Below are 15,987 nucleotides of genomic sequence, written 5' to 3'. Positions count from 1 at the left end.
CGGGAGGAAGATAAACTACAGGTGGCACTTTAATAGGGTTGAGCTACGCATTTACTCCGTAGCGCCCACTTAAGAGGTGAATAAGGTATCCATTTTAAGAAACCAAAGACTAAAACTAATATCAAGATGGCTTTGTGGCTTTGAACCACTAACTCATAAAAGTAACTACTGTTAAGTGAACATACTTTATTAAACTCAAAGAGGCACAACAGGGACAGCCGATAAAGCTCAGTTAGGAAAAAAACAGTCCAAAGCATACTGTATTAAAGTGTTCAGTTTATTTGAAGCACAAATGAAAGGAGATCGCCACCTTAGTGAAGACCTAATGTTATTCCCATGGCCTGGGAAAGTTTAAACAATATGTGTGAACACGAGCTGCTCACTCTCAACGCCAGAAACCAGAGAAGTCTCAAACGTATGGTCATCAATTATAAAGCCTGGAGCTGCTCTGTAGACAATGAATGAAATGGGAGGATTTTTCTTTTCTTTTCTAGACCCAAATGATCTTTATTCTATTGTGTTGTCAGTTGTGAAACAGAACATTCCCCTGATGATCTCAGCGTCATCACTGACATCTTTCTAAATTCATTGACTGCAGAGTCGTTCAGACTTTATATCAAATTAGAGTTTAAGCACACTAGTTTTTGGATTTGGGAAAGAGTTGCTCATGTTTACCAATATTTTTGGACCATCTTAGACCATAGGTATAACATGTAGGGATTTTGAAAATGACCAGCGATGTTGCATTATGAAATAAGACTCGAATAGTAAATTATTTGGCTGAACTGAACCTTTAAAGTTAAGACTAAGGCGTGGCAGATAACTTAAAACAACAGAGGGGAACAAATGCTGCGTGTGTTTACAATGTAGAATGGAAGGCCTGTGCTATTGGAGCTAAAAAGGTAAGACCCTCTCTCTTCCTTATGGCTTGCTGGTCTGCTGGGAGTCGTAGTCCACTCTCTCCAGCAGCAGGAGCATCTCAACGTGCATGGTCTGAGGGAACAGATCCACGGCCATGGCCCGCACCGGACGGAACGGGGCCCCGTGGACTCTGTTGGACGGCGCTCTGCACAGACTAGAAGACAGAAAGTTCCAACATGAGATTCACCACCAAATATAACTTATTTAAAGTAGAGATATAAGTCCAGGGTTTTCTTTCAGATTTCATCCTCACTGCTGCTTAAAAAAAAAAAAAAGGCCAAATTAAAACGTGTAATGACTCACTCGATGAAGTTGTTCATGGCTGCCTTGGCGTTACATGCCACGTAAACCAGCCTCTTCAGGTGCTCTGCCCTCCTGATGGCGAGTATCACCTTGGAATCTGTTGCATTAAGACAAACGTCCGATTTGTGACGACACCTGAAGTGGGTGAAATTCATTTCCACGTTTTGGCTTGTTTTACTCACGCAGGCCTGCCCTCGGTGGATCCACGATGGCTGTGACGTTGGGCGACACGAGAGCGTTGAGGATGTTGGGGAACACGTCTTCCGCTTTTCCACAGTGAAACTCAACATTGGTCAGACCTTCAAATACGAAATGAAAAACTGATTTAAAAAAAAAAGCAGATAGTGCTCTTGCAGTTGATCACACTGCCATCTCATCTTCATCCGCTTACCCGGGGTTGGGTCGCAGGGGCAGCAGCTCTAGCAGGGGACCCTAAACTTCCCTTTCCAGGGCCACATTAACCAGCTCTAACTGGGGGATCCCGAGGCGTTCCCAGGCCAGTGTGGAGATCTAATCACTCCACCTGGTCCTGGGTCTTCCTCGAGGCCTCCTCCCAGCTGGACGTGCCTGGAACACCTCCCTAGGGAGGTGCCCAGGGTTCATCCTTACTAGATGATGCTGAACCACCTCAACTGGCTCCTTTCAACGCTAAGGAGCAGCGGCTCTACTCCGAGTTCCTCACGGATGGCTGAACTTCTCCCCCTCTCTCTAAGGGAGACTCCAGCCCCCCTCCTGAGAAAACCCATTCAGCCGCTTGTACCCGCGACCTCGTTCTTTTGGTCATGACCCAGCTTTCATGACCACAGGTGAGGGTAGGAACAGTATTGACCGGTAGATCGAGAGCTTTGCCTTCCGGCTCAGCTCTCTTTTTGCTAGTCAAACTAAATCAGAGGATCCACCGTTACCAACTTAAACAGATCTAACTTATCAGTACCACTTTTATGAGTTCTATTATCACAATGTTTATGCTCTATACAAACAACATTTATGGGGAAAGGCTGAATTCATGCAATTTCTACCGTAAGTTTTGGAAAAAAGGGTCACACAAAAAGTACAAAATTAGATCAGATAAGAAAGAACTTTATTGTGAAAGTAACTAGGATGATCATTTATTACCTTTAACTCTGTCTATGTGAACCATCCTACATTTATGAATATTCTCACTACATATTTATTTATATATATAAGTCAGTGGTGGTAGCTTAAGGTTATCTGGCCTCTTACCATTGAGCTTTGCGTTAACTTTGGCATCCTCCACAGCTTCCTGGCACAGTTCGATCCCAATCACTTTCTTTACTCGCTGGAGACGAAAGTCAACAAAAATGTCAAAACATCAACTTTCAGACCAGCGAAATATAACATTTCAAAAGGGTTTTGTTTGCGAAAATGTTTTATTGTATAGTTATATATAATTGTACCAACCCTGACATCGGTTCTATTCTTCACACCATTTCAAAATCTTCTAGAAATCTTAAATAACAAAAAAGGTATGTGCAAACTGGTCCACTACCTTAGCCAGAGAGATGCCGATGGTTCCTGTCCCACAGCACACGTCCAATACTGTGCTGTCCTGATCCAGCTGGGCCCACTCCCCCACAGCAGAGTATAGCACCTCTGCAGCTCCTGTATTCACCTGCCAGGTAACACACACACACACACACACACACACACGTTTGTGTCTAGAGGTTTTACAGCGGTGTCAATAGGACAAAAACCACCGCCGGAACCATCATGCATTTGTGTTTAGTAAAATACAATACACAACTGCAAAAGCACACACGAAGTACTTCTAAATCTCTGAGGTGGCTCTTTCTCACCTGGAAGAAGGAATGAGGAGACACTCTGAACTTTAAACCCAGGAGTTCCTCATGAATGCTGCCCTCTCCAGCCACCAGTTCACAGGGCAAGTCCTCCAGGTTAGGAGAGGTCCTGAGAAGCCAAAATCATTTATCCTGCATGTTTCTGATACCGTCAATCCACTTAGCCATCTTGACTCTTGCGGCGTCAGGAGATGTTCTTACCTTTGACCCTCTCTGACAAAGTAAAGAGAGGTCACGCCGCTGTCTTTCCCCGGTCCTTCTGTGAAGTACTCCTTCATGGAGCTCTTTAATGCATTCACTTCCTCTTCTTCAAGTTTCTAGGAAATCATTAAACGAGGTTAAATGCACTGTCGCCTCACAGCAAGAGGGTTCCTGGTACAAATCCCGGGCCTTTCTGTGTGGAGTTTGCATATTCTCCCCGTGTCTGCGTGGGTTTTCTACAGGTTCTCCGGTTTCCTCCCACAGTTCAAAGACATGCATGTGATAGGTTCTAATGCATGTGATAGTTCACACTGTGAATGTGAGTGTGAATGGTTGTCTGTCTCGGTTTGTCTCTATGTGCCCTGTGAAACACTGGCGTCCTGTCCAGGGTGTACCCCGCCTCACGCCCGATGTCAGCTGGGATCGGCTCTTTTTTTTTTGCCATTTTTTGGATGGATGGAAATTAAAATACATCAAAAAAGGAGAAATCTAACTGTGATTCTATTATCAGAAACAGGAGCTTGTAAACAGAACATGTGCTCACCTGTGGGTTGAAGAACACTACAGCCATGGCTTGTTTGGTCCTCGTAGTCCTGACAGTCAGCTGCTTCCAGTGTCCTTCATACGTTTCAGGACTGTACACAGAGTACGGTGTTGTCCTACATGCACGATATGCAAGATTAAATGTCAGAAACACTAAAAAGAAATACTTTGTTTGCGATAAAAGGTGACCTATAATAATACCTGATGAACTTCTGGAACTCGCTGACCACTCTCTTGGCCTCGGCTGAGACATGGCGCGTCTCGGCCGGCCCCACCACAGCACAGGAGCCGCCTTTATATTTTCCCAGGCGGAAACCGATGGTCTTATCCTCACCATCTGCGCCCACTGAAATGAGGAACTCGCACTTGTTTCTGTACTCCGTCTGCCACGACACAGGTAGAGAAACATGGAGAGGATAAGACACTACTGCATTACAAGGTCTAAAACAATGCCCCCTGTCTGTAATAAGACTCTCATACAGTCTTATGCATTTATGAAAGCATGATATATGTGTATGTGAGTATGTGTAGATATACCTGTGTAGGAGACGGTTGGATGGCTTCCAGAGAACAACACATTTTGTTGTATTTCCCTTTCTGAGCAAAGAGCCAAGGCAGCATGGCTTTGTTGGTGCTGCCAATCTCTCTGAAAAAGAGAAGCGTCGCCTTGATTAGGGCCTGGCAATGTGAGGGTGTTTATCGTCAAAACAATCTTTTTTTTCCACATCGTTTCTGTCGCGATGTGGGAAAAAAACAGCAGCCGAACAGCGTGACAGCAACATTTACATCATGGACGACGCTTCACGTTCTGAGCCTCGCGGGTTAAGTTCACTTTGCACTAAAGTTCTTAATTAAATGAGAAGTTGCTCGGTAATTTTCATTTGCCAAATACTTAATTCACACAGGGGAATACAAAAATAGGCTTTACCATGTGGTTATTTCATATAGAATATTATTTATCAATCAGAAAAGATGCTATATGGTGATATTGTCAGAAATATGAAATGAACTAGATTTTATTATTATTATTATTATTAAAGATTTTGGTCGTATCATCCAGCCCTAATATTACATTAATATATATTTTTAATCACAAAATGTCATTCTGTGAAATATGCATAAGACAAAATGCCTGAAACAATAACCTTTTACAGTAGGTCAGGGGTGTCAAACTCCAATTCACAGTGGGTCAAATTTAAAAAACTGGGACAAAGTTCAGGGCCAAACTCAATATTTACTAAAAAAATCTCTCCAGATGTGTAATGTTGAACCTTTTCAGTGCAGGTTCTTGTACTTGTCGTGGTGTTTCTTCTGTTTTATTCTTTTGTTACAGCCATGGTGGCTCTGCAGACGAGACAAACAGGTCTTTACTTTCATAAACAGATAATCTTCTCCTGTTTTCCATCTTTCGTTTGGGCATTTGTGGGGAGGGGTGGATTAAGTTTGTCTGCAGAGACTGGTAGCATGGATGCTCATGATTGTTAACAGAAAGGTAGCGGTGTATATGCTTTATACTTGCGCAGCAGCTCTCAAAGAACCTTGATATGATCTTGCGGGGCCAAATATAATCACACCACGGGCCAAATTTGGCTCACGGGCCTGAGTTTGACGCCCCTGCAGTAGGTGGAGGGATTTAGCGTTATAGTCTAAATACTATTTAAGTGTTTTCCACAATGAGAAGAAAATTATGTTAAGAGGAGCTTCCACAAACGTGCTATTGGCCTTCAATGGCATATATTTTATTAAGATCTAGTGTCGATACTGTACGACACCTGCAACAGATGTCATGGACCCACACCATGTGTATGGATGGATGTAAATGACACCACTCACTTGGCTAGCCTCTGCAGGACCCCCACCACCTCCTGCTCCTTCCTCTTCAGCTGCTCCTCATAGGGCACGTTCCACAGAGGAGTCACCACGTTGGCGATCTGAACACTGAGCGGCTCCTCTTCCTCATCCCCCTCTGCTCGCTTTGACGGGGGCTGCCCCCCTGCTCCCTCGCCCTCCTCCTGCTTCCTCTTCCTCTGGATGGGGTCTGCTTTGGGTTTGGCCAGCCTGACGCTCAGCACCTGGCCCTTCCACTGCATGCCATGGACCATCTTCATGGCCTTGTCGCGCTCCTCCTCATTCTTAAACGTAACGAACGCAAAGGTCTGTTTGCCGAACAGCTTGATTTTGTGCGGGTTGACGCTGTGTTTGGCCAGGAACTTCTTCAGGTCATTGAAGCCGGTGAACTTGGGCAGATTCCTGATCTCCACTTTGTAGATCTCAGACGTGAAGAGGTCCTCTTTGATGTAGCGGTACATGCTGGGGTCCGAGGCTGCCTCCTCCTCACCTTTAGCTTTGACGTCAGACTTCACATCATCCTTGTTGGTGTCCTGGGGGAGGTCGTCGGTCTTCTCCTCCTCATCCTTTTGCGTGTCAGTCACTGAGCTGCCACTAACATCTGCCATCCTGCTTGCAAATGAAAAATCAGATATGAGCTAGATACTCCCCAAAAGCAATTTCAGTCAAAAGCAACTGGACTTGGTTGGACAAATAACTAAGTCCAGTTGCTTTTGACTGAAACTGCTTTGGGGATAAGACCTGGACAAATGAGAACATTGACAGGCTTAGTTAGATACTCATTTTATTTCTTCGCTGTGGTGTCCTGGGGTGCGGGCATCAAAGCAAAAGACACAAACAGACGAAACAAACTCATAAAGAAGGCAGGGTCTGTTGTTGGCTCTAAGCTTGCACCCTGGAGAAGGCGGTAGAGCACAGGATGCTGGCAAAACTGCTGGTGATCATGGACAATGTCTGTCATCCCCTCCACGAAACCCTGGACGAGCTTAAGAGAAGCTTCAGCTACAGGCTCATTCAACCTCAACAGCACAGGAAATCCTTCCTACCTGCTGCCATCAGACTCTACAACGCCTCACAGCAACACTCAGTGAATAAACTCACATCATTTAAGTGACTTATTACTGAAATCTACCACTGTTATTAAAAATGCACCTTTCTCTCTTCATCTTGCACCTGAAATCCACATAGTTTGTTGTAATATAGTGTTTTAAATTTGCAATACTGTACTTTTATTTTAGTTTATATTTGTATTTCTGATTGTATGTAATAAATTAAGTTATCAAGATAATTAAGTTATCTATCTATCCATCTATCTATATTTTTACATTTTTTACACCTTTGTCAATGTTTCCAGACACTAGTTTGTTTATCTTTTAACTGTTTTACAGTTAAATGTCTTGATAGCCGAACAGAGTGGTGTCAAATGTCAAGTTTGGTGTGGAAACAGTCATTTTTCAGGTTTTAGTTTTAATTTCAGACTCTAAATGCAACGGGGACAATTAAAAAAGGGAACTTTTAAAGTTTACAACGGCGTTTATGTAAATACTAAACATAATAGCTTGTATGGACTTAAGTTATGGCTGTATGGCCCCATACTGAAACACCTCCCCTTGTCTAATTGTGGCTGAAATCTGAAATACACATGCACTGATAACCAGCCGCCATTTTCTATTTAAATATCAAACCGTCACGAGTGACTGTCCTGCTAAATACCAGAAAGAACGACATTGAATGGATGCCTACACAACGTGTTTTTATGTACCTTACCTTCTTATGTTTACTTTCTCTTCCACCTCTCACTAAAACCAACAGGGCGCCGCCATGTTGATTCAACCACGTGCAGCAGTGAACTCTGAACCCAGTCGATTTAAAGGGGTAGTCGTCGTTTTTTCGGTGCTCGAGCCCGTGGGTGTGGGTGTGTGTGTGTGTGTGTGTGTGTATATATGTGTGTGTGTGTGTGTGTGTGTGTGTGTGTGTGTGTATATGTGTGTGTGTGTGTGTGTGTGTGTGTGTATATATATGTGTGTGTGTGTGTGTGTGTGTGTGTGTGTGTATATTTGTGTGTGTGTGTGTGTGTGTGTGTGTGTGTAGATATAGACTATATCATGCACTAACAAACACATGTGTTCACACCAAACTCTTTGCCACAAAGGGCTGCACTATCCTTAGAAAATATTGTATTTATAATAAGGTAAAAGAAGAAGGACAATCCCTTAGCTATGTTGTTATTCTTTAAATGATGTTGTTCTGCTTAATGATGCTGCTATAAGCCTAGTCTGCCGGGGATAATACTTTTCCAGATCCTCTGAGCTTCTCTCCTCTCTGTCTGTATCATTCATGTCTCATCATGTCAGCATGTTACTAATTCAACTTCTTCCCCGGAGTTGTTTGTGCTTTGTCGTCTCTCAGGTCTCTGCTGATGGTGGTGGTGCCTGCTGCCGTGGTCCTGCATGACGCTTCCTGCTGCTATTATAATCTATCACCTTAGCTGTGCTTGTTTCTACTATTCTGCTGTATTAAATGTCATAACATATAAGTCATATTCACATTACTATAGATATTATTATAGTTGCTGGAAGTGTGTCTCTCTCTGTCCATCTGTCTGTCTTTCTCTCTTTCTCTCTCCTTTTCTTTCTCCCCAACCGGTGCAGACAGATGTCCGTACTCCACAGAGCTGGGTCTGTCTGACGTTTCGTTGCCATCGTACTCTACGGGGGAATTGTTGGGTCTGTGTAAATCATAACTAAGTCATAGAGTGTGGTCTTTACCTACTCTGTAAAGTGTCCTGAGATAACTTTTGTTATGATTTGGCTCTATAAATAAAATTGAATTGAATTGAAGGAGAAGACGAATACACCTTGCCAAAGAAGTGCTACAGAGATTTAAACTTAACATTGGTTATAACTGTGATTTATCCAGTATGGGAACAATATTTCACCTGTTTTATCACACGTGTGTACTAATGTGTTTTGGAAATATTTTGAACATTTTATTAACATAAAATAAACAAGTTAAAAGTGTACAAATGAATGTATTTGATGGCATGTTATATTTTGTACTTCAAAAAAGAAAAAGAGAAAAAAGTAAGATACACCAGGGGACACGAGCAATGAAAATTGAATTAAACATATTAAATTGGGAGATTGACAGATTTATAGTTTTGATAGCTTTATCGTTATTAGCAGAGGATGTTGACTTGTTGCCTAGCAATGGAATTCCATTAAAAAGGTCTATGACGTCACTTAAAAAGTATGCGGGGAAAAATTAGATATTTTTCCGACTGACCTAAAACTGGATTGTGGGATATTTTTTTGTGTTTATTAAGTAAGTAATTCATATTTTGTATTTATATAATATATATTTATAATATTAAATAATAATATGAAGCAAAAACATGACGTCAACCATGTATTTAGAGATTTTAAACATTGACTGGTCAAATTGACTACTAGGAAAACAGCAGGGTTAAACTCTAAAATCATTTTGCAGTTGATACCGTAAAAGTATATATTTTTTTATAATTAATAATCAATTAATAGAAAGTGTATGAGGATAGAAAGAGCATTGGGCAGTCCCAGAGAGGAGGTGCGCGCGCTGTCACGATGTGGGCGCGGGCAGACGTAGGAAATTCGGCGCGCGAAAGCTGAGGCAGGAAGTGAGTGTAGCCGAGGGGAAACGGCGGCCAGTCGGGGTTTTGAATCTACCTAACTACTTCCAAAATCTACAAACATCTACATTAATATGGCAGACCCGAAGGTGAGGTCACGCAATCCAGGTCATCTAATGCATTATCTTTGCATTGACATCTGAATTGAGTTGCAAACGCGGTGTTTTACGTGTCGTAATTCGTGAAAGTTTGTAAAGGAAGCTACGAGCCAGTAACACCGACAATGATGGCTTTCGCTAGGCTACAAAAGCTAAATGGTACATTTAAAGGCCGTGGGGTGTAATGAGAGTTCAGCGCGTTTTGACAGACAACAAGAATGGCCACGGTTAGATTTTAAACACTTGCGCATTTATTTACGGTTAACGTTGATGTGCTTAAAGTACTGTGAAGCTAGCCAGCATGTTAGCAATAGCCTCAGACACTAACCGTTAGCTGCTCAGGAAGGCGGTGTGGACAACACTCCTAACACATGAACCTAACTGTAAAATATCGTGTTTCAACTGCGACATTTCCTCATTTAACCACCCGGTCAGAGACAACGAGGTTAGCTGTGTTCCTCGTCTTTGTCTGCCAAGCATAACAGTTGCTAACACCAGTTGGCTACCGTTAGCTTCAACCGCCGTTACTGCGTATAATCAGGTTGCTAGCAGTAACGACGTTTCACTGGGTGGACGTGCCAGTGAGCATCGACACCATGCCAACTTAATGTCTGTCTAATTAACTGATACCCGTTGACGACACGTACCGGGGTGTGAAAACACGGTAGCTCGGGGCTAGCCTGCTCGGGAAAGGCCTCGTTAACTCACGTTAGCTTCACAATGAGTTGTCTCAAAGTTGAAGATTTTTTCCCCCACATTGTTGTGATGAAATTCAACTGCGATAAAGCGAAACGTTTATTACAGCCACATGATCATTCAAGCCGGTGACGTTTTTATTGACGTTAAATTGATTTTATCGTTATTGCACGGTCGTTTTAGCAGTTGTGCAGCTAAGTATCACGACTTCCGCGGGATGCAGCTAACCGCTAACGAGTCAGGCTTGTGAGCATAAAGGGGTCGAAGTATTCAAGATTCACGAAGCTTTATTCATCCCGAGGGAAATTATTGTGCAAAAGTTTCAATATAAAGATGGGACAGGATCAGAGTAACAATAAGCTAATATAAATCAAATAAAAAATAAAGCTAACATAAATAAATCAAACAATTAACTGAATGTGACAGTGCAACAGACATTGTGGTTAAATGTAGGTTTATACAATATACAACAATTCGCACCGTGCAGTTTAGCAGCATATTGAAATAAGTACAAACTAAATAAGTGATAAGGAGTGATAGTGTTAAGTGTAGAAACATTTCTTACTGAACTAAGTTACACTATAACTAAATAAAGTGATGATATAAAGTGACATTTGCTCAGGACTTACTGTTCCGTAAGTGAGGGTTCCCACCCCGAAGAAAGAAAAGTCCCCCGGTCTGCTCAGTTTCGTATCCACTTAACTATACCGAACTTCTTCCTGACGTCAGTTATTCGCATATTTTTCTTTACACACTTTGTCATAAACTTCTGCACATTTTCATAGATATCATTATCCTCTGACTTTTGTAAGAGTAGTGTATCTTCTATGTCATATTGGCAGCTGTGCATTTAATAGTATGTTCATTAAAAGTGAGGACATTCAACCCTAAATAGAATTAAAGACGCTTGGCTCAGCAATAGCGATTTACTAAAGGCGTTCCCAGGTCCCATACAAAAGCTATACTTAACCAATGAGCTCTTAAATCCCTCCATTGACTCATTCATGGCCCATTGGTCAATTGTGACAAGTGACTTTGTACCAGCGCGTTTTAAAGAGTCACACAGACCTATACCACATTTCTCAGTACTTTCAACTTTGTCTGACAGATAAGTGGGGTTTTTTTAAATTTGTTTTGGGGTTAACTCATCCATCGCTTTTCTTTTTAGGACCCGGAAGAGCATGAACCCACTGCAGAGAATTCAGAGGACACCAATCATGATCCTCACTTTGAGCCCATCGTGTCCCTTCCTGAGCAAGATGTGAAAACATTAGAAGAGGATGAGGAGGAACTCTTTAAAATGTAAGTTGTTTTAATAGTCTTTTTCACTAGCAGGATACATGTCACAAGTGTTGTGATCTAATATACATTTTACTGATTGAACTTTTGTCATGAGTTGGCATTATAAATCAAATTGAATTGATTGTTTGGTAAGCCAGTATATCCCTGTGCTTCCAGGCGGGCTAAACTATATCGTTTTGCCTCTGAGAACGACCCACCAGAGTGGAAGGAGAGAGGAACCGGTGACGTCAAGCTGCTGAAACACAAAGAGAAGGGCTCGATCCGCCTCCTGATGAGGAGAGACAGAACCTTGAAGATTTGTGCCAATCATAACAGTGAGTCAAAATGACACATTTACTGTATTTGCTATTTTATATTGCAACACCAAATTCAATTACAAAGACAGAACAAACTATTATTAACTGATGACTAAATACAAATGGTTACTAAAAACATACTTTTATTCTATATATACTTATATTTGACTATCATTTGCTTGGGATGTAATTATGTATCACTTATGTCTTAAATCTTACACAGTATATTTTATTACTGTACAGCACTTTGGTTTGATTTTAAATGTGCTATAAATCAGTTAAATGTGAAATCAAATTGCTATTTCTAAAAGCAGATATGTCAAAGTATGTCAAACTGCAGTACTGATATATGATATAGTAAAATGTAGTGAATGCACAAAGGTATTTAAAGCATACCTGTCCATGCTGAAGGGTGAGCATAATGTACTTGGCTTCTTTTCTTTACAAAGCCTTGTACGTTTTCTGATGTATGTGGATATTTAAACGTTTCCGTGCATCTGCACAAACAGGTCTGTGGTATTAGTTGTAAGCATTGTACTGCAGGGAGGGAACTGGGGAGGAAGTCTTGCTGTCACACTGCAGCTTGAACTGGTATTTATTCATCTATTTTCATGTTCCCACCGATGGAGAAGTTATCTTTGACATCCTAAACTATAATGGTTATGTTCACTTTGTACAGGAATGGGATTTATACTGAATATTTTTTTCCCCGAACAAATACAGCTCAATGAGAACTGCCCATTTTTTTAAACAGCTCTGGTTCCAGAAATGATTTACTCTATTGATGTTTCAGAAAATCCCCGTACAGCAGGGATGGGCATGAGTTATTGATTCCTCGAGTAGTCCTCATTTCAAATTTACTCTATTGGTAAACGACAATACTCAAGGTTTTTTTTTGTGCGCACGTTTACAGCTCCTCTTGCACCTCCTTCTACAGGAGCATAAACCATCGTTTCTCAAGCCATAGCTCACGATAAGTCTACCTTTGACGAGATTAATCCTGATGCAGAATATGAATGGGACTGTCCTTGAATTCGACTATACTCATTGAAAAACATTTGACTTTCAACTTAAGGTTTCATATGCGATCACTCATGAAAACCCAAAATCTCTTCATATTTTTAAATGAAACGATCCCCAGGTGGGAAGATAAAGGTTTCCAGAGTCTGGGTATGTTTGGTTAATGTGCCTTTGAAGTGCTTTTATTCTTTGCAAATTGTTTGAATCATGAACATGGGGTTCTGGTAAGGACGGAAACTGCACCAGACTAATTAAAACAGTCCAGCTTATAGATGTGCAACCACTGAATAGGACCTGCTACAGTGTGTAAGATTAGATCTGTCTCCATGTGTTAACCATATTCCCCTCTTTTACAGTTGTGCCTGCCATGGAGCTGAAGCCCAACGCCGGCAGTGACAGGGCATGGGTGTGGAACACACTAGCAGATTATGCTGACGAAAGCCCCAAACCTGAACTCTTAGCAATACGCTTTTTAAATGCAGAAAGTAAGTATTTATATGTCCAGTTCAGTATCACACTTGAGAGGTGCCCAGACCAGTGTTTTCATACTGCTGTGAGAAGCCCATCATCTGCAACAAACTCCCAGCTGCTATTTTCTCACAGGTTTTTCTATGTAGCATGATTAAGCAACCTCACTGGCCTTCATATAACAGCATGTTGATATGGATAAACACTAACTTTTTGTTCTGTTTACAGATGCTCAGAAGTTCAAGGGGAAGTTTGATGAGTGCAAGGAGGAGGTCAAAAAATCTCTAGAGGGAACAGGTACATAAAACTTATGACATATTGCAAAAATTTCAAAGTTGGATGAGATGCGTGTAAGATGAAATAGGTTTGTTTTTTCAAATTGGATATTTCAGTGAAGCAAAGTAGTTTGCTGTGAGTTTTACGTGGCTCTACTCCACTACTGAGGCCGGTAACAATACGTCTTCAAGCTTTGAGTTTGCAGACTCACTCTGTTCTTTGCTGTTCACTCCAGCCTCGAACTTTTTCTGTCTGCTACATGAACATGCAGAATGTAACACTTTACTGGCTTTTGAAAAAAGGCTGGTGTCTGTATGTTCTGCTACATTTCAGTTCAGATCTATCACAGGTTAAAACTGTTTTCTAATATGGTCACATGGCCCACCTATGGCGGTGTGAAGCGGTGTAATATTCTAAAGACAGTGAGTTGAGCTGCTCTGTGAAATGGCAGGACTGTTTTCCAAAAGTCAAGCTGAAGACCTGCAGCTATGTTGTGTTCAAATGTTCACAACGTTTAAGTTGATCGCAAATGTCACTGTTTTATCACAGGCAACACTGATAGCGCAAACAAAGTGGCAGAGAAGCTGGAGGAGCTCTCCGTAAAAGACAAGGCATCAGAAGAAAAAGAGGCAGAAAAGGAGTCTGAGAAGAAAGAAGATGAGAAAAAGGAAGTGAAGGCCGAGGAGAAGAATTGAGAACTTGCTTTGCCGATCTTCAATCTATCAGTTTTTCCTCTTTTTTTCTACAATAGACTCTAAATGAACTGAATTTGGACACTTGCATATTATTAGTTGGTTTTTTTATTATCTGTTTTGCCTCAAGATCACAAGTCCTTGATGCCACTGGGGTGGGGTGGGGGGGGTACAAGATAGTGAATTAATGAAAAAAAGAAGCCCACCTCTTTCTTTCTTTGCACCGTGGATTGCCACGCTCTCCATCCCTGTCATCTACAGTTCAATGTTACATTTGACAAACTATGAGAAGAGGATTGTGATGGTGATCATTCCCACATTGGGGTATTTTTTTGTTTTGTTATTCTGAAGCAGAGTTTTTTTTTTGTAGGGGGAGAGGATAATGTAGCCTGCTCGTTAGCAGCACAGGGTCTGGGACCAGGCATTATGGAGGTGCATTATACATAATAAATCTCACGATGTATCTCAGTGGACCCTCTTACCCTGTCCATGCTCCCACTGTTAGAAACTGCAAGTAAGGGGAAGACTTCTCAGTAGATGCCTTGTAGAAGTAGTCATTTCTCGGTTCCTCCTTTCATTAGTTCTGTTGGGAACTGACTAGAAGAGGAATCCACTCCAGACAGTTGAGGGGCATCAGGTGTGGGTGCTGTAGATTGCAGGATCCACGGATGGCTGACTGACAGGAGATCAGATGCACTTAGATAAGCATTTTTTTCCTTCATTTTATTCTTTTTTTTGTTTTAATTATCTGAAACCCATTAAGTCCAAAGTCAACGGTTCATCGGTGTTTGGTGCAGCTGTGCTCCGACTTAAGTCGCTCACCAGGAAATAGACGCGTTCTGTAGATCATAACATTCCCAGACTTTAAGCATGTAGAGTATATGTAACAGAGTGTGCCCTATCTGATCTGTGTGCTCAACACCCTCCTTTTCTTTCCACTAATTGAGTTCTTAACCTTGCCTCTGAAGTACATCTAAGTGCCAGTGCATCTGTAAATACATGTATATGGATGAGATGTTGCTTTTCATTTGCACTCAAATGATTTGAAATGTTTCCTCCACCTTCGAATAAAAGCTGTCAAAGACCACATCTGCATTCATATAACAATCACTTGTGTTTTGGGTTAACTCGTGTTAAAATAGATGAAACTGTTTTGGGGTGTCTGGTGGCCCCGTAGTTGGAGCAAGCACCCCCATATACAGGGGCTGAAAGGCCACGCCACAGCGGCCCACGATTGAAAATTGTTAAAAATGAAAAAGCTCTATATACAGCAACAAAGTGTTTGAGGGTTTTAGGCAGTGTAGCAAATATTTGGGGAGCAACCACCTAAAAATCACCATTGACAAACATTTTCAGGGCAAAAAATAAACAATTTGTGCTGTTTTTTTAATGTGAAATTAGAAAAGATTAAAATCCTTACAGTGATCGCTATTATCAGTTTGTTAAAGATGGAAATGGAAAATAAAATGGCTTAATGTAGGAAGTAGGAATTCAAACATTGTTTTTTTTAGGAGCTTTCTGATCATTCTTTTTTCTCCATTGTGCCACAAGTAGAAACAAGATTATCTCATCTCCTCTTCAACCACTTATCCGGGGTCGGGTCGCGGGGGCAACAGCTTTAGCAGGGGACCCCAAACTTTCCTTTCCCGGGCCACATTAACCAGCTCTAACTGGGGGATCCTGAGGCATTCCCAGGCCAGTGTGGAGATCTAATCTCTCCACCTGGTCCTGGGTCTTCCCCGAGGCCTCCTCCCAGCTGGACGTGCCTGGAACACCTCCCTAGGGAGGCGCCCAGGGTTCATCCTTACTAGATGATCCTGAACCACCTCAACTGGC

The 15,987-nt window shown here is 41.7% G+C and overlaps 2 protein-coding genes across 2 annotated transcripts; one reads left to right on the top strand and one right to left on the bottom strand.

The window, feature by feature from the left end:
- Positions 1 to 292: 292 nt before the first annotated feature.
- On the bottom strand, positions 293 to 7,487 carry trmt2a (tRNA methyltransferase 2 homolog A). The gene is made up of 12 exons (XM_083913071.1): positions 7,404 to 7,487; positions 5,622 to 6,245; positions 4,326 to 4,434; positions 3,990 to 4,171; positions 3,790 to 3,904; positions 3,246 to 3,361; positions 3,042 to 3,153; positions 2,735 to 2,857; positions 2,449 to 2,524; positions 1,407 to 1,523; positions 1,225 to 1,321; positions 293 to 1,075 (listed from the first exon to the last, which is right to left on the bottom strand). Exons 2-12 carry the CDS (start codon positions 6,242 to 6,244, stop codon positions 922 to 924), a joined length of 1,824 nt encoding a protein of 607 aa, XP_083769197.1. The 5' UTR covers position 6,245; positions 7,404 to 7,487; the 3' UTR covers positions 293 to 921.
- A 1,813-nt stretch (positions 7,488 to 9,300) lies between these two features.
- Positions 9,301 to 14,297, top strand: ranbp1 (RAN binding protein 1). Its single transcript, XM_083913164.1, has 6 exons — positions 9,301 to 9,392; positions 11,266 to 11,399; positions 11,556 to 11,713; positions 13,072 to 13,200; positions 13,412 to 13,480; positions 14,009 to 14,297. Exons 1-6 carry the CDS (start codon positions 9,378 to 9,380, stop codon positions 14,152 to 14,154), a joined length of 651 nt encoding a protein of 216 aa, XP_083769290.1. The 5' UTR covers positions 9,301 to 9,377; the 3' UTR covers positions 14,155 to 14,297.
- The last annotated feature ends 1,690 nt before the right edge of the window (positions 14,298 to 15,987 follow it).

This window comes from Echiichthys vipera (genome assembly GCF_963691815.1).
Source record: "Echiichthys vipera genome assembly, chromosome: 4".
NCBI classification, from domain to species: Eukaryota; Metazoa; Chordata; class Actinopteri; order Perciformes; family Trachinidae; genus Echiichthys; species Echiichthys vipera.
This window is presented reverse-complemented; position numbering and strand designations above follow the sequence as displayed.